The sequence below is a fragment of the Rosa rugosa genome, chromosome 7, assembly GCF_958449725.1.
Source record: "Rosa rugosa chromosome 7, drRosRugo1.1, whole genome shotgun sequence".
Taxonomy (NCBI): domain Eukaryota; kingdom Viridiplantae; phylum Streptophyta; class Magnoliopsida; order Rosales; family Rosaceae; genus Rosa; species Rosa rugosa.
In genome coordinates, this window is record NC_084826.1 from 4,782,014 (window position 1) to 4,805,736 (window position 23,723).

The following is a 23,723-nucleotide window of genomic DNA, read 5'->3' on the forward strand; positions in this document are numbered from 1 at the left end:
GGCGGTAAAACTGTCTTTTCAACGACGCATGAGGCATGAGAGCTATTGATAGATAGAAACTCGCCTTCAAGCTTGGCACAACTCACAATCCAAATCCCATCTATACTTTCGCTGTACTCCCTTTCTCCAGTTTAAACAACAAAACCCCAACTTCGTCATTTCCCCACTTTTCCGATGAACCCATGACCACCACCGCCTATTCCCCACCTCCCTTTCAATTCCCGGTCCCCGATTTAATGGCCTCCGACTGCGCCCCCGACGACTCCTACTGTCCCTCCCCGGCCCAAAACCCGAATCCGACTCCGACTCCCCCGGCCGAGCTCCTCAACCTCTCCTTCAACCAGGACCACGGCTGCTTCGCCGCCGGCACCGACCTCGGCTTCCGCATCTACAACTGCGACCCCTTCCGCGAGATCTTCCGCCGCGACTTCGGCCCACGCGGCGCCGTCGGATTGGTCCAGATGCTCTTCCGCTGCAACATCCTCACCGTCGTCGGCGGCGGCCCCGACCCCCTCTACTCCCCCAACAAGGTCATGATCTGGGACGACCACCAGTCCCGCTGCATCGGCGAGCTCTCCTTCCGCTCCGAGGTCAAAGCCGTCAAGCTCCGCCGCGACCGCATCGTCGTCGTTCTCGTCCAGAAGATCTTCGTCTACAATTTCGCCGATTTGAAGCTTCTCCACCAGATTGAGACCATCGCCAACCCCAAGGGACTCTGCGAGGTCTCGCACGTCGGGCCTCAGGCGGTGCTCGTCTGCCCGGGCCTCCAGAAAGGTCAAATTCGGGTCGAGCATTACGGGTCGAAGCGGACCAAGTTTATTATGGCCCACGATTCCAGGCTGGCCTGCTTCGCTCTCACGCAGGACGGGAGGTTGCTGGCCACGGCCAGCAGTAAGGGGACTTTGATCAGAGTTTTCAATACTCTGGATGGTTCATTGCTGCAAGAGGTACTCTAAAATTTGAATTCATTTCTTGCTTTCGAAGAATTCAATTGTATTTGGAGTCCTTATGTATGATTATATGTTTGAGTTAGCTATTTGAATTATATTTTTGAATTTAGGTTATGATCCAATGTTAGGATTACTTCATAACTTAATGAGAATGTCTTCTATTTCATACACATAAGGTGTCTGGCAAAATAGATAACCTCCTTTGAACCATGCAGTAAATTTTTTATCTGTAATATAGCATGTTTGCTACTGTATGTTTATTACTTGCTGCAGAAGATTTGAATCTACTAAAATATATGAACTTTGGTGAGCACTATCTAGTTTGATAGCTTAACAGAAATTACTTGGTATAATTACTTGGTATGTTTTGTAGGTAAGGAGAGGAGCAGATAGAGCAGAGATACATAGTCTTGCTTTCTCTGCTAATGCCCAATGGCTAGCTGTCTCGAGTGACAAGGGAACTATCCATGTTTTCAATCTGAAGGTTGATTCAGGATCCTTGGGGAATATCAGTCCATCAGAATCCAGTCCTCCTCATCCATCCGGCGTTTCATCTCTCTCTTTCATGAAAGGTAATATAGTTTGACATCTTCCACGTGGCTTATAATTCATTTCTCATTACAGGGTAATTTTAAAGTTTGTCACCAAGATTATCAGTTAGGGACTGGCGATAAAGGTCAATTGTTAATGGATGATAGGTGTTCAACCTTTACCTGGCCTTTCAACCTGACACTGGGTTTATCTTTTGCAGGTGTTCTGCCAAGGTATTTCAGCTCAGAATGGTCAGTGGCTAAATTTCACTTGCACGAAGGTTTGGAGTACATTGTTGCCTTTGGCCACCAGAAGAACACTGTTGTGGTTCTAGGCATGGATGGAAGGTAACTGATCTTGATAATGCTCTTCTGTTTTCTTTTCTTGAGGAGAGGATTAGGGGGTAACGATTAGAGGTCGAAACATTTCATACTTTTCCCTACTAATTTCCTTCTGATGCCTGGCAATCGTTCCCCTTTTAATACAAGTAATTGCATAATGTTTTGCAAATCTAGAATATCCATCAACATTAAACATGCAGAACAACCCAGTTTGTTTCATTAGTTTAAGTGATTTAAATGAGTTATGCTTTATGTTTTGATTTGTTGCAGCTTCTATCGATGTGAATTTGACCCTGTCAATGGAGGAGAAATGACTCAGCTTGAATATTATAATTTCTTGAAGCCAGAAGAAACCTTCTGAATCATTGTAAATGTTTTTTTTTTTTTTTCCTTGGTAGTGATTTCTGACCTCTGTTTATATCATGCTTTCTCTTCTCTAAATTCTTTAGGGGACTGAAATACTCGTATACATTGTAAATATCCGAGGAAAATGAAACGAGTCCAACTACTTTTTTATTTTACCAACATGGATCATTCAACTTAAACCACTGTATCCAAATACTTGTAACATAATTCTTCTACGTTAAAATGTCTCTCAGTTTGTCAAGGCACGTCGTATGGTTTGGGTTAGGTCAACCACTAAAGCTGGAAGTAATGGCTTAAAGGTTGAGAAGACCGCCAGTCAAGCTTGCCCCTGCAGTCTTTGTTGCCAATATTGATTTAACAGTCTTTTTATGCTAAGCCCAAGCATTCGAGTCGCTTCATCATTGATCTCCAACCATTTGAGTCCCGCGGTGTACTTGTAGTACTGTGTGGCTACTGACGACATATACATGGATTGTTGGAATCAAAACACTCTGGATTTCGAAGACATAAGTTGCCGGAATCAAGATGGCATTGTTTTCTGGTCAAGCTTTTGGTTTCAGGATCGGTTTCCATAGAGTTAAAAAAAACTTGGAACCAAATTTTATGTGTTACATCGGCGTGGACATCGTGAGCCTCGACAAAAGAATGGTTATAAGATCCAAGCGAGGGCTTGGCAAGTGGGCTTTGAAATATTTTGCACACACTAAAATAAGATCCAAGTTTGATGGCCTGGTTACTCAAAGAAGGCCCAGAGTTTGAACTAGAGGGAGTAGGCTTAGACCGAGTAGTTGTGTGTTGATCTCTTGACCTTAAGTCTCAATACTATTCTATTCATTCATATCATCCATGTCCAGTCCTTAGCCCTGTAACTAGTCAATCATTTATATATATATATATATATATATATATATATATATATATCCATTATTGTTTTTTCATAATTTATGAATTTCAATCCTAAAATCTATTTGGCGACCACATTCCCAAAAATTGCGAGTCGCACAAGTAACGTGTTTGGGTTCAACCGTACCGGTCACCGGTCAGGTACTGACCTCCTCTTTTTTGTTGGGTATTTGGCCACGTGGCAAACACCTCATCGCCCGAACATTCTTATCAACTCCATCTTCAGAGTGGAACCCACTTTCCCGCCTTTTCTTAACCTCTCTCTCTCTCTCTCTCTCTCTCTCTCTCTCTCTCTCTCTTCAAGTCTAGGCCTCAAGGCGTTTAGGGATCCAAATCTACGTCAGAGTGATTATTAATTTCTTGTTATAAATTGATCCAATTTCTGTGGCTTCTCGTTTTGAGTTTTGGTTCGAGTCTGAAGCCTATGTTGTATATATGCATTATGAATATGCATGATGAAGCAATACAAGTTATACGTACAACAAGTTTAGAAGAAGAAATTGATCGACGCATAAACTTATATATATAAGATTCCATTAGCAGCTAAGCTGAATCTTACACTCAGAAATTTAGAGTACGTAGATTACATACATAGGATTGATTATTATAGCAACAAGTTAAGAAACTGGGAATTCTAACAACGTACATAGAAGAATCACGGGTTTGTGATATCTTCGATCAACGACTAGAACTTAGTACTACACCACAGCGTTGTCATCTAATTAACTCAGAACATCGAGCTAGCGATACATCTTTATTTATTAATTAGTGGGTACATGGAGACTTCTTCTGCTGCTGCTTCAGTGGAGCTTCAGGTTCCTCATCCTGCATGTAAATTTAGCAGACAAGGCTCAATGGGATTAGCTTTAGATTTGGCTAAAAATTAACTCTAATAGGTTCGAGTTTAGTGTATCACAATAAATCTTAGATGTATTTCAAAATTAAATCTTACATGCAACAACTAATCAATTAAAAGCATGTTGAAAAGCGGTTGAAGGCTTGAAACTAGCTTGGTGTTGCTAGAGGTTAAAATTGGCTTAATGAACCCACTTAGGCATCTGAAGTTTGGAAATTACTTGTAGTCTTGGATACCCAATTTCCTGGTAAGTTAACAGCTTCTAAGATATTGACCATTAGATATATATGTAAAGGTAAGAGTAAGAAGTGGGTTAGCAGAAGTCAATGGTCCAATGGATGGTCATGTTATAGCATAGAATAAGATGCAAAGAAAAAGATTGCTGATGTTGAATGATAGTATAAGAATTTAAGCACAGAAATTTCACGTTGTGTTGTCAAAGAATCAGAAAGTAACATTTATTATATATGTCATTGCTGTGTAATTAGGTGGTGGAGGACGACTTTGACAAATAGTATCACTGTATCAGTAAAGAGTAAAGACTACCTCTTTTCCTCATCCTGACCGATGTTGCCACTCCCACTCCCACCACAAGTCACGTAATCCGGGAAAGGAATTTGGCCGGACTCGATAAGCTTCACATCTTCCACAAGAAGGTCATAGTGCTTCTTAACTTCCTCGGGAGTCTTATTCCCAACGGCCCTCGCAACATTGTACCAGCGGTCGGCGGTGTCCTTGTCGTAAAGGGCTAGAGCTATCTCGAAGGCCTTGTTCTGCTTGGCAGTCCAAGACGAGCCCGAGTTACAGGAAGTCATTGAGCTGGATGCCATTGATGAGAAGTGTTGAAATGGTTTTCTGAAGGGTTGAAGGGCAAAGGAGAGAGTGAAGAGGAGTGAATAGAGATAAAGACTTGAGTCAAGAGTTGTGTGATGTGTGCAAAGTGGGGGAAATGCCTACTCTGTATAAGCAAGGTTGAAGGGGGTGGGGTGGTGCCAGTTGGCGAAGAGATCTTGCAAATGATGTGGAATTTGAATGATTTGTCTCCTTAGCTACCACAAAATTAAGTGAAGCAAAGGACAAGATGACGACTAAACAGAAGGGTAGGAGGATCAGTATGTCCAAGAATTTTTGATAGAGACAATCCATAAAGTTGATCAAAGTCCTTTTCTTTCCTGCCCTTCTCTTTATGTATATTATATCGATCAGGACAGTTTTCATTATTAAGACCTTAAGAGCATGGAGGTTAAGTAATGTATGGGATACATTACGAGTTCTAAACATAGTCGGATTTTCAGTCATCTTGTTGTCTTGGCAATACTTGTTTTCTAATCTATATGTCTATTTGAAATTCAAGGGCTACCCACAAACCTAAAAGCTATTCTCTTGGTTATGTTACAAATTAATTTAACTAGCAATGAAGTTGATTCAAGCTAGTCATTCTTATTCTATATGCATATTGTAACAGCAGAACAATTTTGGTTAATTAATGAAATGAATTAGAAGTTCTAAAACTATTTAAACTGGTCAATTCAAGTCCAGAAATTCAGAGGATTTTATTGTTGCGATTTTAATCCCACGAATGAATTGAGATTCAGGATTAGACACACCCCGCAACAACACCACAATAAAGCAGTTGACACGAGATTTTGACGTGGTTCGATCAGCAACGTTCCTGCTTACGTCCACCCGAATATTTGTTCTTTCACTATGAGAAAAAAACTAGTACAAGACACATGAGTTAAATCTCTTAACCCAAATTTTGAAACCCTTGTACACCCTCACTTATAGATCGAATACCCAATAACACACTATCTCACCTAAGAGAATTTCCCTCTTAGCACTTTTCTCTCTCACTCTCATGCACAACCCACAATCTATTTCTATTGCTTACCTGATGCTTACTTGCATGCTTGAATACATCGGATAAAGCTATGGTATGTTAACATTTCTCATATATCAACTATTTTTACCACTTTAGTGACTCATGTTACCACTTTGAGGACTAATATTACTATTTTGAGGACTCATATGGTAAACTAAGAAAATTTACCACTTTAGTGACTCATGTTACCACTTTGAGGACTAATATTACTATTTTGATGACTCATTTTACCACTTTTAAGGCAATTGTATGCATGTCATACGTTAACACATTGTAGAATTTTCCGAATACATCAACCTTGCTACATATATATAGGCATACAAAGAGCAAGGGTGGCAAGCTTCCCATCTTATGAATAACGTGGAGCATCAAACAAAGACCAAACAAGTCTTCATTCAACATGATACCACCATTAATAGCCTACAACAATTAATACATTCACATGCACATTTCACCTTGCCAATTTACCCATGCACATATGCACTACGTGAAACATGCAACAATGTTTTCTACACATGTCAATTGTCAAACATGGTTGCCACATTAATACTTGGGTCATTACTCTTTTTGCATGAGAATGAACACCAATCTCAACACTTAATCTTCCAATTTGGTAAGTTAGGAAACTTGCCTGCTTCTGCATTCCAACGGAGGAAAAAACAAGGTAGAAATATTATCTGGGTGAGCTTCTTCATCTGTTGAGATTTCGTTCAGATTACCTTGTGTTTTACTCTCTAACTTGCCTGCTCTCTCATATGGGGTCCATATGATTCGAAACCTCAGTCAATCAGATTGACCGTACAAAACTTTCACGTGCATGTACATTATAAACCCCCCACTTTTCATTTTCATTATCTTCTTGTTCTTTGAACTAGTTTCCTGGAAAGAGGCCTCTGTGTACTTAGGATAAGTGATGATCTTGTTTTAGTGTACTGTGTCCTGAACAACCTTCCAAGCTCTCTAGCTGGCTTAGCTACCGTGATCCTTATAAGGATGCATGATATGTACTTTGAGGTACTTCTTTCTTATCACAATCTGAGATAGGGGGAAGTTCAATTAATGAATGTCGTTTCAGTTAAACTTAAGCTCTTGGTTAATTGTGGGAAACCACGTTTTTCTTGATTAAATTTGGAACATAAGGTAACAATGCAGAAAAACCATGTTTCTGGAAATTTGAGTTCCAGGGGATAATATTTGAGATCAATTATTTTAGGAGTCTCATTATTTCGGTCCCTTTCATGTTCCAAACAGTCGAATAGCAGTTGTAGAGAAATACAAATTTCAGTACTGCCTTATAGAACAAGGATATCCATCAAGATCATTTTGCCTCGTCTTTAGCAGTTGCTTTGAGTATGGCACAGTGAACAAAGAGTACTTATTTGATTTTGGTTCTTATTCTGTTTTTTGCTTCTATTATTCATGATGAACAGCTACAGCCATGTCCCAACTGATAATCCTAGTCATAGACTCATGGGCAACCTACTTGCAAAGTTGCAATAATGTAATAGAATCTTTTACAGGCCATTGTTCTGTTGCCCAGTTGTGGTTTGTAGAACATCGATCTCACTTATCCATAACACTGCACATCCAATTACGACTGGACTTGACTGTTTCAATGCTTCAGTCAATTGTTGTCTTGACTTCATTGGTTCATAGGGCAGACAATAGCCCAACTCTAAGAGGTGTTAATAAGAGGTCTGCAGGCGTCATGAACCTTATCTGTAAGGACTAAGGGTCATTAACGTACCTTGTCTTAGCTAAGACTGAGAGGTGGAGAAGAGGAGTATATGCCACTTGGTTCCTAGCTTTTGCATGTGATGGTTGTGTAGAAAGTGTTGACTGCTACTGTAGTTATTTACTGACTGGTGGAATTTACTAGCTTCTGTGATGCTTTTGGGAAGCAATTTAGTCCAGTTTGGGAATTCACTAGTTTCCTAATACTGCGTTTGTATTTCTATAAAGTTTGAATGAGGGTTTAGTTTTTATCCTAGTCCTTTATTTTTGTTATATATGATATATGTTCTAGTCCATCATGTTAGTTGGCTCAAAGATTCCAAAATTTGGTTCTGGGAAGCAATTTAGTCTCAGAAAAGAAGAGTTTAATATTCAAAAGGTGTAATTGGATATGATGCTACTTGAGCTTCTGCTTCCTCTTGCTACTGCTCTAGCTAGGTTGATGAATTTGGCTTGTAATTTGTAAACAATATGAAGTTCTGGTTTTCTCCATTTGAGGCAAAACATTATGAATACCTTTCACCCTTCCAACTGAAATTAAGATATGTATAAGCCGTATCTCACTCTTCTATGGATATCTGCTTCAATTCAAAACCTCTCATTTCTAGCTACTTGAAAACCAGTGCAGAAGCTCAGGTTGTTCCAGAGATGAACAAGCTGCTGCTGTGGGCTAATACTATCACCCATGTTCAAATATATCGTTGATTGTTTAATAAACTTGGATCTATAAACTCCAATTTGTATTACAATTGATCATGGTTCATTTCCTTTCAATCATTATATCATTCAAGTTCACTCTCAGACATTCAGTTTGATAATTGAGTGATAGACTAGCCCTGCTACTGCTACTACAAGTCTACAACTACTACTACTTCTGAAACTTGAAGAGCACCAGCAGTGGGAGCTGTGGTCACAACTTGCAGCTTCCCTACAAACCCAGCACCTAAACATACCACCCCTTATACCTCCATTCATTCACATATCCGGCTGAGATGACTCCTCTAGGATCACAGTCAGTATCACCTGCTCATCTTTCACTCTTTTTACAACAACCTTCAAGGGTTCCCCCACTCTGTCTCCAACTATTTCAATGATCTGCAACAAATTCAACAATCACAAGAATCATCAAATGTGCTGTAAGAAATGAATACCAGCTCGTAGCAGAACAAGAGAAGCTTTACATCCTCAACAACAGAATTGTAGCATGAATATTGTTTTTGTGATGGTGGAGGAACCGAACCATCACAAAAACAATGCATTGGAAGCATTCCTACAATTTCAAATTCACACAAACACAATACATAAAAAGAAAAAGAAAAAAACAACACAGTGTAGTTTTCGAAAATGAACAAAAGAATCAAATGAAGGGAGTAGACTAACCAAAGTGGCATGGTTCCCGGCCATTGCTTGGTTTTCCATGGAAACAGCAATGATTCCCTTATTGGTGTAGGAATAGGTCCCACTATCCTCCATTCTAAAATTCAACACATAAAGTAGTACAACATCATTAAACATAAAGTCATAAACTCACTAAAATGAGTAAAATCCAATCAAAGGTTTGATCTTTTTTCATTTCTTTCATTTGGGTTGGAAAAAAGTTGACTTCTTTTTATTTAGTTTCCCAGGAAATCAGTATTTACTACTATATAAAGAAACTAAAATGCAAGAAAATGTTGGTAAATCAGCAAAAGAAATCTAGAGAGTGATTTTGAGTGAAAACCAGAGAATGGGTCATGTTGGACGGAAAGGAAATGGGAGTTGTTTATCGGGAGATGGTGGACGTCGTGGTTGGTGGTTGGTGCCTCTTTTCAGAGAGCTTCTGCTGTTAGCTTCCTATTGGAGTTTCAAAACAAAAGTACAAAACGATCAGTTTTAACTATTTAGTTCATTTTTTGTGGACAAGTTTAAATGGGCTGTACCATCCCTCCCCAGTCCCAGTTGGCCCAAAACCAATCATGCTCGGTGCATGCTGTTAAGTATTGGATAATCTATAGAGTGAAAGCTAAGAGGGGTTCGACAGCTGGTATGGTGGTGGTGACTGTCGGTGGTTGTTCTCAAACCCCAAAATCCAAAAGTTGATACTGTATTGCCAAGGTGGTCTAATCTTTCTTTCTATGATCTTGTGTATTTTGCAGAGTCGTCCGCCATTTAATAAACTACTAACATTCACTACTCTTTCATCAGAAAATGGTACTACTGCTGTTGTTCCTTTTTCACTCGTTAACTGGTTCTTCACTAAGAAATATTGGTAAAGAAAATCCACATTGTTACAATGCATGTAACTATCACTAAAATTACATCCATCTAAGCTGCCGTCGGAGGACCGGCAAGGAGGGAGGAAGTTTTACAGTCAAAAGCTTTGTCATTCACATATCTGTATGGGACTCCTCTGCGATTACAGTCAAAGTCACCAACTCATCTTTCGCTCTCTTCACAACCACCTTCAATGGTACTCCAACTCTATCTCCCATAGTTTCAGTGATCTGTCACAAATTCATCAACCATATTAACCATCATAATATATTATCATATGTACTACTAGCTAAGAGTTTGCTAACGCCGGTGAAGCTTTAGTTGCTCAGGATCCAAATCTTGAACCAAACACCACCCTGTATATACCAAGTTATTTTAGTATCCTTTGGCTTTACACAATTTACTGCATCCCTTATTGTGTATTAAACTGCTCTTGTTAGGTTACGCAATGAGAACTTTAGATAGATGAACGGTCCTTAATACACAACTACAATGGACTCAGATAAATTCCAGCAAATATCTGTGTCATTTGCGAATATGGTAAGTCCAGTTCATACTGCCACATTCTCCCACTATAGTATTCACGCAAAGAACTTCACGACTCGATTATAATAAGGATTCAGAACTGCCATTACCTCTGTGATGCTTGAAACAGGCTTTCCATCAAATTCGACAACAACATCACCGGGACGAAACCCAGCACGCTCAGCAGGTGACCCAGGAGTTACCTAGTTGAACAATGATCAGCAATTATTACACAAGTGATTCATGGCTTGTATACACTCATTATATGGGTGTACTAGTTCATTCAACCAAGTCCTAAATGATATCAAACCTAGGTATCTTTTCCTCTCGTTATTCATTAAACAACAATGAAGAAGCAACTAGAAAACATACCATAGGTACGAGAATCCCTCTTTTTATATTTGGAAATGAACTATCTCTTTCTTTAAGCTGAGAAATTATCATATCATTTAGGTCAATCATCTTCAGTCCAAGCCAAGGCCGAACAACCCTCCTGCCAAACATGTCAATTATCTCACATTTGTTATTAAAAAAAATGATTAAAGACTAAAGATATAAACGACCTGAAGCTAATTACTCTTACACTGAAAACAAAACGTACCCATTTTTTCTAAAGTGCTCCATTATCTTGGCGATTGAGTCAATTGGTACAGCAAAACTCAATCCATCGGCAGCAAGTACTTTCATGATATTAACACCAATAACTTCTCCATCCATATTCACTAGAGGTCCCCCAGAATTCCCCTGCACCACTCATGCAGATAAACTCAACACTATAAGAATAACCCCAAGTTTGGACAGACATCCTCCGTAATACAAAACTATCAATAAGGAAATACGTGCAGAGAGGGGGAGAGAGATATACCGGGTTGATTGCGCAATCTGTCTGTAAGTACTCTCTCCGCAGTCCACCAAGACCCAAATCACTACTTTTGCGGTCGACACAACTAGATTTAAAGGAAAAACACAAAATGACGGAAACACAAGGATTAGTTAAGTTTTGCCCCCATTAGGACACAAGTCACAAAACACTAACCGGCATAACCCAGTCCCACAACAATTGTTTTAACCCCATGCTGACTTGCTCTACAGCAATCATTCACAAAGTGTGAGTTCATAGATGATGAACATGATACAATAAAAAGTCAGGGAAATTAAAGCTTCATTTAGTCATCTTTTGCCCGCATTTGTATGTGTGCTACAACTTTTATTGGATAACAGGTAAAAGAAAAGGTTCAGATCTATATTACTCACTATTAGTCTACCTTACAATGCCAGCTGTGACCGTATTCTGAAGCGAAAGTGGACAGCCAACTGCTATCACCCAATCCCCAGGTTGGAGTTTACTTGAGGCTCCCAACTTTGCTGTTGGAAGGGGGGTTTTAGAATTGATCTTCACAATAGCAACATCAGATTGTAGATCTGCATTCACCACAGTACCCTCAAATGTCCGACCATCTTGCAAAGTTACACCAACCTGTAACAAGTATGCCAAAGATATATAATGATTATGATCTATTCCCAAATGCCTCTTTCTAGAAACACATTTACAGCATACTCAATAATGTACTAATACAGTTTGTTTGTAATTAAACCTGTTTTCCGATATATACTTGGGAACACCAGAACCATCTATGTAATCAACTGAAATTGCAAATGAAATGAGTAGGGGATTAGAGTCCATGTAGTGTCTGACCTTCCCCTTTGATGAAGCTCTCAGCCCGTGAAAATCAACCACAGCATGAGCACATGTTAGGATCGTGCCATCCTCATCGATTATAGTTCCAGAGCCTATACCCTTTCCAACACCAACCCCAAATATACCTACAAGACACAAAAGTTGACAAGCCGCCACCACTATCAATTACCCGATACCACAACTACATCGAAATAAAAAATGCTAAAACTATGAAAAAGAACACTGAAAATGTAGAATTACCCTGTTGAAGAGATATATTGACAACAGCAGGACCGACCTTCGCAGCGGCCTTTGCAATTGTATCTTTGCCCAAACATCCACAGCATGGCTTTGGGCTCTCTCCAGCTACGGAGAAACCAGATACATCCGATGAAGGACCCGAACCATGTGCAACAGAAAATAATGGAACAACTCCTACAATTCAAACACACACAAACACAATAAACAAAAACAAGAAACAACACCTAGTACATTCTATAATGTAATGAGGTAGTGAATAATAAGGAACGAACCAAGTGGCCAGTTTTGCCTCGGCAGTGATAACGATTCACGCCATGGTGCAGGAATTGACACCAAGAATGACGAATCTACAATTTCAGTTTCAATACAATGAGTCAATTGAAAATGGGCATTGTTTTCGACCCAAATCACAATCAAAATTTCTTAATTCACTTCTTATTAATGGGTTACAAAAAATAAGCAAAAACAAACCAAAAGTTGATTCTTTTCTTTAGTTTCTCGGCACCGCAAAACAAAAATCAAATTGAAATTTCAGGTAAAACAAGAGCTCTCACTGAAATTCTCGTCCCCTTTGGCATACAAAAAAGCCGAACCAACGGCAGCAATGGCCAGAATCCGATGTCGATTCCGGTTAGCAATCAAAACCTTCCTCTGAGTATCCACAAATATGTACAAATCAAACCGCATACTATATATTCCAAACAAAATAGACCAAAAATGTACCCAATTTGAGCAAACCATACCAGAAATTGACTCATTTGGTAGACCTCAAACAAGTTTCTGGATCTTGGTCCTCAAAAATACACAAAACCCAAGCTAAACCCTTTTTTCTTCCAGATGAGAATGGAGCTCTCTAGCTCCAGAATCGCCTTTTTCAATTCTTAAACCAATATGGGCTTGTCAGTTTTGATTTAATTTAATTAGCCCAGAGCCCAATAGGCCCAACAACGATATTGAAATTGAAAAACTAAAATTGAACGCGAAAACTGGGATATACGAAATAACAACTTTTCCATTTATGAACCACAACCGACTACACCGTTTTTTTCACTGAACATAAACCGAAACAAACCTAGATAACTACTACCACCACACTATCTCTAAAAACTACACGTCGTTTAAGCAGCCTTCTTGGGAGATTTGGGTGACTTGGTCGCCTTATCAGAGGCATCAGAGCTTGAGGTCTTCTTGGGAAGCAAGACCGGGTTAATGTTCGGAAGCACTCCGCCGCTGGCGATGGTCACTCCGGCCAAAAGCTTTCCGAGCTCCTCGTCGTTCCTCACCGCCAATTGCACGTGCCTCGGGTTGATCCGAGTCTTCTTGTTGTCACGTGCCGCGTTCCCGGCGAGCTCCAGCACCTGAAATTACCAAAAAGGACATGATCGGTTAAAAAAAATGAACACACGATGGTATTGAAGTTCGCAGAATTGGATCTGAGAGTTGTATCCGTTACCTCAGCGGCGAGATATTCGAGCACGGCGGCGAGGTAGATCGGGGCGCCGGACCCGGTTCGCTGGGCGTAGCGGCCCTTTTTCAAGAACCGGGCGATACGGCCGACGGGGAATTGGAGGCCGGCCTTGACGGACTTGGAGACCGACTTCTTGCGGTCGCCGCCCTTTCGTCCTCCGGCGCCTCTGGTGACCTTTGCGGATTCCATTTCTGAAAAACTAGGGTTTGGAAAAGAATCGGAGGGAAAAACTGGAGATTTGAGAGCGGTGAGATTTGAATTTGGGAAATGAGGGGAATTTGGGAGGTATTTATAGGAGGTGTGCCATGGTGGCGATCCGTGTGGTTTTTGTTTGGGCCAATGGGAGGGCTTTGAGTGAAGGGAGTGGGTGGTTGAGATTTGAGATTGGAGTGGGAATCGACGGCTGTTAGAGGAGACACGCTGGCGATCTGCGGCTTTCCGGTTTTGGCTTTTGGTGGAAAATTTGGGGTCCAGAGATTGCCGCGCTGGCGATCCGTTGGGTGTTTGAGTTTTAGCCAAGGGAGATGACATACATCTAAGGCTTTTCACCGATAATATTAGATCATTATCAATTTACCTGCACTATGTGGTACTAATGTATCTGTGATTTTGTATAACTCAAATTGATGAAGTTTGAACTTTGAAATTATCATATTCTGGACACCAAACAAATTATATAAGGAATCAATTCAATCGATTATGGAGAAATACGTGTATCAATTTACTCTCATAAAATCTCAAAATATCGTTATGTTCTTCATCCAAACAAAGCATCATAACAAGGTATAGAACCAAAAGAAGAAATGGATAGTAGATGCATATAAAAAAAACACCTTAAACTGATACAGACAATGCAGAGATCTGAAAAATTGAGATATGCTTAAATATGCTCCTTACTTAATGAAAGTTGATCTCATAATTGAGTAAGTCGTTACGACCCGCATAAAGGATTATGATATAACCTTAAGAGATGGAAGCCATGGCGAAAGACGACCTTGCTTGAAGGCTACGAGAGAGATGGAAGAAACGCCGATAGAGGCCAAAATGGCAAAATCCCACCACGAGTCGTCATCGGTGAAAACATAAAACCCAAAATTTCAAACCTTTTACATTGAACGCTTGAGAACCGTTCAACGTATTTATAGCACTTCTCAATTGAGTATCAGTGCATTACTTGGTCAATTTTCACCCATCCTCAAAAAGGTAGATTTGCATTTATTTTCTCATTCATATTCTTTCTCTTTTCGACAATGTTACTTTTTATAAACAAAATAGTCGAAGTAGCCCCTAACTTTTCTCCTGTATGCCAATTTATCCCTCGACTTATGGGTGAGGCTATTGTCACCATACCATTTTCTTTGTTCACCATACAAATATTTGAATTATTGAAAGACTATGCTACCCAGATTCAAAATAACTAATAAGTACACTAATTTTGTAAAATTCAAATCTATAAGGAAACATAAATACATAACTAATTAATTAAATACAAAATTACTTAATTTCTCATCGAATAACATTAATTTTCATCTTCTCCACCCAAATTTGAATTCATTACTATTTCTTTGTCTTTTTGTTGCCTCCTCACCGTTAATTTGTTATTCAATTCACAAAACTATTAATGTTAACTTCATCAAACTATTGATGTTATTCAGTTGTTGTTTTGTGTTAACAAGTCCCTACTTCTCTGAGCTAGGGTTGGGTTTCTACTCCGTTGAGCTAGGATTAGGTCTAGGTGGTATGCCATGTAAATGGTGTCATTCCCGAGGACGAGGACGATTTGGTTCTATCCTGGTTTACCTTTGTTGTCGATTCTCTAGCATGCGATCCTTTACACGTGGTCTGGTACCTTTGGACACGGTGTTGAAGAGGACGCTGTTTTCTTTGCGGTTGATTACGGGGTGTTACTGGAACTTTCAGGTTCATATGTCTCAAGGTAGCCTTGGAAATGGGCGTTTGGCGGTTAGAGTTTGGGCCTTTTGGCCTGATGGTATCTGTAACTGCGGTTTTTTTGGGGTTGTTGTTCATGTCCCTCCCAATGTATGCTTTCTGGTTGATTGAATAAATGAATTTCGGTTTTTTCTCAAAAAAAAAAAAAAACTTCATCAAAATCTTTGCAATACCTTTTATGAACACCGAAGGTAAAAATTTAAAACACAAAAAAAAAAAAAAATCAATCTTTTATTCATTGCTCATAGTTGTTAACTTACTAATTTTTTGATATCAATTAAAATAGACGAACATTGAAACTGAATGTTAAAATAAAAAACATAAATAAATCAAATTATGATTTTATTAGAAAACTTTAATATATTTTATTTTTTAAATGATATAAATTTAATGAGAGATTTTTGTTAAACAAATATTTTTTTTAATTGGATATGTCATATATAAGGAAATTCCTGGAAAGATAAACGGGTTACATAAGTAAATTTAATAATTGAAATTAAAATGTAATGTGTAACGAGCAAAGTAGGGTGAACAAAGAAAATGACAGGGTGACAATAACCACACCTTTTATTTTATACCAATTTACCCCCTGTCGTCAATTTGCTGTTATTTTTGTTAATTTTGGATATTGTAAACCTCAGCTATTATGCTCAGCATGTCAATATATTTTTTAATTTTTACCACAAACATGTTATTTGAAGTTTTGAAAAAGTTTTTTAGATCTACACTATGACAATCACAAAAACTATTTTGTTAAGATTGAAACTATAAAATTACCCTTCCATGCTAGACATATAATGTGAATTCAATGAAAATAAGAAATTGTGAAGACAAATTGACTATATGGAATAAATTGGCAAAAAAATAGAAAAATTTGGGTGCAGCTAAACAAACTAAAATTTCAAAGAGTCACGGGACAATTCGAGTATATCATAATGCCATCCCAACTCATATGCTCGATTTCGTTTAAATCCTAAGCTAAATAGGGAACTTAGAGCATCTTTAGTAGACTCTCTATTCTGGCTCCTTAGTTATTTTGGAGAGCATGTTTAGTTTTTGATATATTTTAGTAGCTGCACCACACTCCTAAATGGCTCTCCCTTATAACTTTTAGCTATCTCGCTCCTAAATATAGAGAGCGAGATGAGGCTCTCTATAATTTAATACGTTCTTCTTTAGTAATTTTATATAATTTATAAATATATTTAAACTATTTAATCTTCACTTAAAAAATAATATAAATTCAAAAGTAGCTAAAATAGATAGCACTGATACAGACGTATTTCTAAAGTGGCTAGCCAAAATAACTTTTTAGCTATTTTGGCTAAAATTTAACTCAAAAATAGATAACATTGCTAAAGATGCTCTTAACATCAATTGGACAACTTCAAACAGCCAAAATATTATGCTAAAATTTATAAAAAAGCTTGATTATATCCATCCAACATGGATTCTTAAATTTTGTAAATGTACCTCTAATCACAAGTGCGGAAACCAATACGGCAATACCATATATATATGATATTTGCTTCAGCATTCCTTCCAACGTCATCAGTCATTACACAAAGAATTGCCTTGATTCATTGACAATGTAATTTAACAGAGTGACCATATATAATCTCTCTCATATACAAGTATGTGAAACCTATAAATTAAGTAGCCGATCACCTGGGAAAGAGCTGATGACGCTCAACTGCATCCTCCTCAACTGAGCAGCAAAGTCCACGGCCTCATTCGCAGCGGCTCGAGCACCGGCCAAGGCCTCCTCGAGCTCCTTGTTCGTCAAGTAAAACGTGCACATTTGACTCAACATACGGTCATGTCGTTCTTGAAACTTGGCCGCCCTTTCTTCGGCTTGCTCTAACGCTTCAGTGATGATCCTTAGTTTCTCCGTCATGACTTGTTGCCTGCGCCACTTCTTCACAGTCGGCATGAAGAAGATGAGTGAGGTAGAGAAGCCGATGACGGTGAAAACCACATGGCTATAATCCATGGAGTTCTTCATGACATCCAGTTTAGTTTGGTGGAGATGCATGAGATATAAAATGAGAACAAGATGCTTCCTTTAATGGATGGCGGTTCAATTCTTTTGGATTACTCCTGTGGGTTTGCCATATTAACTAGTAAAGGCATATTCTTTGCGTTTCTCTTTTGTTTGGTAGACTCCATTTCAATCCTCTAACCAAACCTTTCACGTCAGTGTGCGGAAAATCTGGTGGTGAAGCCAAAATGTTATAAAATGAAAAATACAAAAAAAGAAATGCGCATCCAGGGAATCGAACCCTGGTCAGTACCGTGGGAGGGTACTATGATACCACTACACCAGATGCGCTTGACACTTACAGATGAAGAAAATATCTATAACTATAAACAGTTCTTTTTTTTTCCCCCATATATTTGTGTTTTTGTTTTTTATGTGTTGAGAATTTCCTTCATTTTTGTTGGAATAATATGCCTATGAAGGCTCAGATCATCTCTGATTTCGGTTGGAGATTTTCAATCAATTTGATCGGAACCGCACCCCCAAAACTATATCTTGGCTCCCTTTTCTACTGGTCGAAAATTTCTCTTAATTACTAGAATAATTGCTACTGAGCTATATTATAGGTCTTGGCCATGAATTTACCAGGCAAGGAGTGATCGATATTAAGTGGCACATAATCTTTTGAGAAAGCAGGGTCGAGCCTGCTTGGTTTTTGGCCCAAACCGAGTTCGACCTGGACTAGACGAAACCAGTTCTTGGTGCTGCGTCTGCAGCTCCTGCATGCGGAGGCGTTTGCATTTAATTATTAGATATGAATCAAAGATATTATACCATACTTCACATGCATCATTTCTTCAATTGCTTATTATTTGTATGTTATAGATTCAAACTCATAGAAAGATGAATTCTGTTCAGAACTTGCATATGGAAAGAAAATGTACTTATCATGCACAACAATTGATAAGCAAATTTCACACTAAGACGGTGGAAATTTGGATGGAAAACATGAGAACTTTTCTTAACAAACAGACATACATCATACATAAAGACTAATAGCAAACTGTACAACTCCAAGCCTACATTAATTTCTTCAAGAAAGTCCTCTCAGCTGGTGCAACTCTCTCATTCATGAATTATGGGTCCAAAACCATTATCTCTGCACGCTTTGAATCACGCTTAAACTGAAGTAAATCTTTTACTAGCTTCAAAAAACCATCGACAGAAGCAGGTTGAACAGTCATTCTCTCAAGCACAGGTGAACTTAGGAGCAGAGATTCGATGAAATCTAGTTGAGCTTTTACACCAGAGATCTTGGTTATTTCCACAAGCCGCAGTTGAGTGTATGCACAGTTGTAGTTGTCATATAAACAAGATTCCACTTCTCTCACAGCAGCGTGATCCTTTTCAGGGTCCACCTACAAGAGCTCTGTAGCATCAAAATCTGGAAGTTTTGACAACATATATATATAGCTGTCAAAACTAATTAAAATATTTTATGGTAGAAATTCTTAACTCGGCATAAAAAAAACTAACCAAAATTTTCAGTTCTTTTAGAGCAGGAGAGCTTCTCAGAAGGCATAAGACAGTTGAAATTTCATCCGGATTGTCAAAGTTCATGTCTAAAGAAAGAAAATTGAGATATTGGCATGGTTTAGGGAGCTTCTCTGGCAAGGCACCAATAGACAAGTACTGCAGCAGAATGTAAGCAGCAGATTAACAACATATCAATGAATATGGTCAAATTCCTATGGCAATGTCAATGATCACTAAATCACTTATGAAACTTCCCAGTCAAAATCATTACTTTTAGAAAGTTCCTCTTTATTGTGAGCCTTCGAATATGAGGCAGCTGGTGATCAAAAAACTTAAGCAAATTCCCAAAACTAGTACAATTCCCTCTTTGATCAACAATGACCTGCAAATCAAAGGAAGCATCCACAAGATTTGAGGAACCCACGAGGTTAAAATCTTCAAAGGCCCCTATTATGTAAATAAACCAGAGCTTCGGTGCATCAATCTTGAGATTGGTGAAACCATCACATCTTTGCAATTTCAATATCTCAAGCAGAGGACTGCAACCAATCAAGTTGTGAAACACATCTTGGGCCAAAGTAACAGACCAAAGATCAAGGCTCTTCAAGCTGCCAAAGCCTTTGAATGTGGAAGGAGGGTTTAGCAAACACCTGTATAACTCTAAAAGAATGATATCTTGAAAAGAAAACAAACATGACGGAATGTTGTAGATGTCCCCTTCAAAATTGTCGAGTATCATCTGTTTGATGACAGGGTTTCTGGATAGGTGAAAAATCCATCGATCTATATCCCCAGTGGCTAGCTTACCATTGAAAGAAAGCTGGAACGTTTGTATGGGAGCCTTATGGAGTAAGAGTACATGATCAACAATATTCACAAAGCTGTAGGTTGGATGAGTTTGAGTCGAAACACAGTTATTATGAAACACTAGAGTTTGAAGCATTTCCGATTTGTACCTCCACTTTCTGGATAAAATACTTGTCCTTACAGCCTCCTTAAGCGGCAAACGTTCCAAAATCTTTTCTGTAACATCATCTGGTAAACTGCTAAGTCTATCCAACTCCATTTTCAGTCCCATGCCAGCACACGTACGTTAACTTGATCACTGCACTGCAAAGGAGGAACGGATATACATTTGGGAAAAAGCACTCGAACATATATTGCTTGATACATATCAAAGGAATTAGAACATACCCAAGTGATGACCCGGATCTCTTTGCAGAGCTTCGTCTAGATCTGGTTATGTCCGGGTAGTCTTACTTTACTTTTGACTGTTCTTGTTCTCCTGTGTCGTAACTTTGTACCTTGGTTTTGGATAAACATTCTGCAATGCTCCGAGTATGGGTTGCTCGGGCACGTCAGCACTATTTTTAACCATCAGTTTTTGTGCCGTACTTGTGGCATAATCCTAGCCACGTACTTACTCAAGTAAACCGGAAACCTGCAAAGAATTTTTAAAACTTTAGTGGCACGTTTACTTACTTGGAATGGAAAATAATCATGAATCGGAGACAAGTGGAATGGGAGAAGAAAGGAATCGGTATTGATTCCGGAGGAATGATTCCTAAACCCATCTCCCCCCTACGTAATCGAATTCCTGAGTATTCAGGAATCGATTCCTGATAAATAGGTGGGACCTACACCAATTCTCATTCCTTCATGTGTTAGTAAACACATGAATTCTTTTACCTGGAATCATTCCGATTCCTTTATGTGTTAGTAAACACAGGGGTATTTTTACTCCGTAATCATTCCATTCCATTCCAAGTAAGTAAACGTGCCCTAGGAAGAAACGAGGGTCCCACTAGAGTTTTGCAAGTGGGTTGCACGACCTGCATTTGTGTAAAACATTGACTCGATAATTTTCTTTACCCAGCAACTCAAAAGTCACAGTTTTATTACCAAAGTTATTTACAGTAAATTTTTTTTTATAGCCTAACACTTTTCCATTGACAGCCAAAAAGTTTTGGCAAAGATTCCACATATCTACGGATCTAACCAACACGCGGTCCGTGTAATATTGTTAATCTAATTTCCTTTCCTTTTTTCGATAAAGAAGTAAACATACCCTCAATTAAAAAAAAGAAAAAAAAAAAAAGTAAACATACCAATTTTCTTTTTTCTAACAGCTTCAAAATAAAGAACATTTCTTCTCAATAAACCACATTCCCTATCTTGAATTTCGGGGTTCGCCAATAAACACTAAAAAGAATAAAAACTTTATTTTTGTAAATTTTTAATGACTCATACAACATTTATAATTATTTCTATTTTATTTATAGTTTTTCAAGAAAAATCAAATTATGATAAGATACTGAATTCAATATGTTTTTTGAATAAACTGAATTCAATATGTTTACAAAGATAGAATTCGGTCATACAAGAGTGTGTGTTTAATTACGGTTCAATTATAAAGTTAAAGACAATATTTACCTTTAAATCATAATCCGGATCATAATTATTATTATTTTTTTGTCAAATTGAAATTTAAGGCATAATCTGGATCATGCGAAAAGGTGGATGAAAACAAAATTGGAAATTTTGTAAGTATACAAAGATAAACTTCCCAAATTTTTTACACTAGTTGATATAGTTCATACCCATGAGAGTGCAAAGAGTTGACAAATCGAAGAAAAAAAAGTTGTGAATAAGCGGTTATGAGCATATTAGTTTTATGTAGTATTTAGGGTTTAGGGTTAACCTAGTAGATCGAGACCTAAATGACGACGAAAATAGCTGAAATTTTGATCACAACTATTTATTATTATCATGATAACATCCAACAGTCGATTTTGATAAAGTCTATTTCCTCCACGTTGTTGCTCATATAAGGTATACTTTTTGATACAAATAAACTAGTTAGACTACATTAGTAGACATATAAAGATTTTGTGCAGTCCAAATAATCGAAATTGGAAATCGATAAATTTGACATTACCCATCTATTTATAGCGTATTAATAGGTATTGTGTAAAAAAATTAACCCGATCCGCCGTCATTTCAATATCAAATAAAGCGGTCAACCTTATATGCACCTATACTTCCCTAAGGGGAGCTAAACCGCGAGGAGATAAACTTTTCAAAAATTTTACATTATTTGATATACCTCTCATACCCATGAGAGTATGAGAGCTGACATATCAAAAAAATAAGTTGCGAATGAGCGGTTATGAGCATATTAGTTTTATGTGGTATTTAGGGTTTAGGGTTGACCTACTAGATCGAGACCTAAACAACGACGAAAATAGCTGAAATTTTGACCATAACTATTTATTATTATCATGATAACATCCAATGGTCGATTTTGATAAAGTCTATTTCCTCCACGTTGTTGCTCATAGAAGGTATACTTTTTGATACTTTTAGGTCACTAATATTGTCGAAATGAAAACAATAACCAACAAATTTAAACTAACACATGCAGTTTATTATACATTTATAACCCTATATTTATAAATTATATTATTTGATGGGGAACTCCATTGATAATAAGAAGTTGAAAAAATCGACCGTTGGATGAGATGATTGGAATATTTTATGCTCATAGTTAAAATATTATCTACTTTCAACTTAATTTCAACACCAATCTACTTGGTCAACCACCACCTCAATGTTACTAACACTGAAATATAATTTGCTAATCTATCAAAAATTTTATGGGGGATCTTTTCATGACCATTTCTCATATGATCCACCTTTATTATAAAAACTCAAGAAATAAAATTAATGCAGTTAATTCCAAACACTAAACTGATAAATAAGAGAAATAATTACAAACATATCAATGTCCACTTGAAAATTTAATTTAACAATTTATTGTTACATTTTTTTTTTCAATTAGTTTTCATCTCACTAATGTTGTCAGTTTAGAAACAATAACCACCAAATTTGAGATGAGAAATACGGTTTATTACAAATATTAACATATATAAAATAACAAAAATCCACATCCTACTAAACTAACTAAAGTAACAAACAAAATAAATGAAAACCAAAATTAGCATAAGCCCAAGCCCCAAAGCTAACGCCCAGGCTGTAACAATATGCGTTTTTTTTTTTTGTGATTAAGAGGCATGAGGTCTGCAAGGAACGCACTACCAGCAGCAGGAATTCTCCCACCGTCGTCCCACCATCCTCAACCCAACCACCACCTTCCAATCTTCCATCGATTGCGCCGATCTCTACCTTGCCCCCATCGATCGACCCTCAATCCCCTCATGCCGGATCTCAACCCAATCAGCCTACTCGTCCAAGTCTCCCACCGATGAATTGCCCGGAGAAGATCACCTCCAAGATGGCGTCCTAGAAACAGAGGAGCTGAAGGTGAGAAAAAGTTTTCAACAATTTAGAGAGAACGGGTTGTGGTGATGGACTGATGGGTTACAAGCACGGTGATGAACACTCCCAACTTGGCTCCATCTGTTATCATCGAAGGTTCATAGGTGTAGAGACTGGGTAATCAATTCACTCAGGTTGCTCATGATTGGGTAAAACTCAATTGAGACCGG

At 38.2% G+C, this 23,723-nt stretch overlaps 5 protein-coding genes and 1 non-coding gene across 8 annotated transcripts; 1 reads left to right on the top strand and 5 right to left on the bottom strand.

The window, feature by feature from the left end:
* The first annotated feature begins 42 nt into the window (after positions 1–42).
* On the top strand, positions 43–2,343 carry LOC133720366 (autophagy-related protein 18a-like). Its single transcript, XM_062146624.1, has 4 exons — positions 43–947; positions 1,324–1,522; positions 1,702–1,828; positions 2,093–2,343. Exons 1-4 carry the CDS (start codon positions 183–185, stop codon positions 2,181–2,183), a joined length of 1,182 nt encoding a protein of 393 aa, XP_062002608.1. The 5' UTR covers positions 43–182; the 3' UTR covers positions 2,184–2,343.
* Positions 2,344–3,603: 1,260 nt separating this feature from the next.
* On the bottom strand, positions 3,604–4,900 carry LOC133722588 (protein RADIALIS-like 2). The gene is made up of 2 exons (XM_062149467.1): positions 4,494–4,900; positions 3,604–3,916 (listed from the first exon to the last, which is right to left on the bottom strand). Exons 1-2 carry the CDS (start codon positions 4,775–4,777, stop codon positions 3,892–3,894), a joined length of 309 nt encoding a protein of 102 aa, XP_062005451.1. The 5' UTR covers positions 4,778–4,900; the 3' UTR covers positions 3,604–3,891.
* A 4,810-nt stretch (positions 4,901–9,710) lies between these two features.
* On the bottom strand, positions 9,711–13,167 carry LOC133721620 (putative protease Do-like 14). The gene is made up of 11 exons (XM_062148285.1): positions 13,024–13,167; positions 12,835–12,931; positions 12,553–12,627; positions 12,281–12,454; positions 12,038–12,165; positions 11,607–11,818; positions 11,207–11,288; positions 10,943–11,085; positions 10,714–10,834; positions 10,452–10,544; positions 9,711–10,046 (listed from the first exon to the last, which is right to left on the bottom strand). Exons 1-11 carry the CDS (start codon positions 13,036–13,038, stop codon positions 9,930–9,932), a joined length of 1,257 nt encoding a protein of 418 aa, XP_062004269.1. The 5' UTR covers positions 13,039–13,167; the 3' UTR covers positions 9,711–9,929.
* Positions 13,168–13,272: 105 nt separating this feature from the next.
* On the bottom strand, positions 13,273–14,140 carry LOC133721621 (histone H2A.1). Its single transcript, XM_062148286.1, has 2 exons — positions 13,734–14,140; positions 13,273–13,638 (listed from the first exon to the last, which is right to left on the bottom strand). The coding sequence occupies exons 1-2, from the start codon at positions 13,935–13,937 to the stop codon at positions 13,399–13,401; spliced, it is 444 nt and encodes a 147-aa protein (XP_062004270.1). The 5' UTR covers positions 13,938–14,140; the 3' UTR covers positions 13,273–13,398.
* Positions 14,141–17,959: 3,819 nt separating this feature from the next.
* TRNAG-CCC (transfer RNA glycine (anticodon CCC)) lies at positions 17,960–18,030 on the bottom strand. Its single transcript has one exon. It is a non-coding gene; the product is annotated as a tRNA-Gly (tRNA).
* Positions 18,031–18,575: 545 nt separating this feature from the next.
* Positions 18,576–20,543, bottom strand: LOC133721801 (F-box/FBD/LRR-repeat protein At1g13570-like). 3 transcript variants are annotated; one of them, XM_062148525.1, is made up of 4 exons: positions 20,410–20,543; positions 19,487–20,320; positions 19,216–19,371; positions 18,576–19,097 (listed from the first exon to the last, which is right to left on the bottom strand). In XM_062148525.1, exons 2-4 carry the CDS (start codon positions 20,291–20,293, stop codon positions 18,816–18,818), a joined length of 1,245 nt encoding a protein of 414 aa, XP_062004509.1. In that variant the 5' UTR covers positions 20,294–20,320; positions 20,410–20,543; the 3' UTR covers positions 18,576–18,815. The 3 variants fall into 3 exon arrangements, with proteins under 3 accessions (XP_062004509.1, XP_062004508.1, XP_062004510.1); XM_062148524.1 differs by having other exon boundaries at positions 19,487–20,325; positions 20,410–20,536; XM_062148526.1 differs by having other exon boundaries at positions 18,929–19,123; positions 19,487–20,325; positions 20,410–20,536.
* Between the last annotated feature and the right edge of the window lie 3,180 nt (positions 20,544–23,723).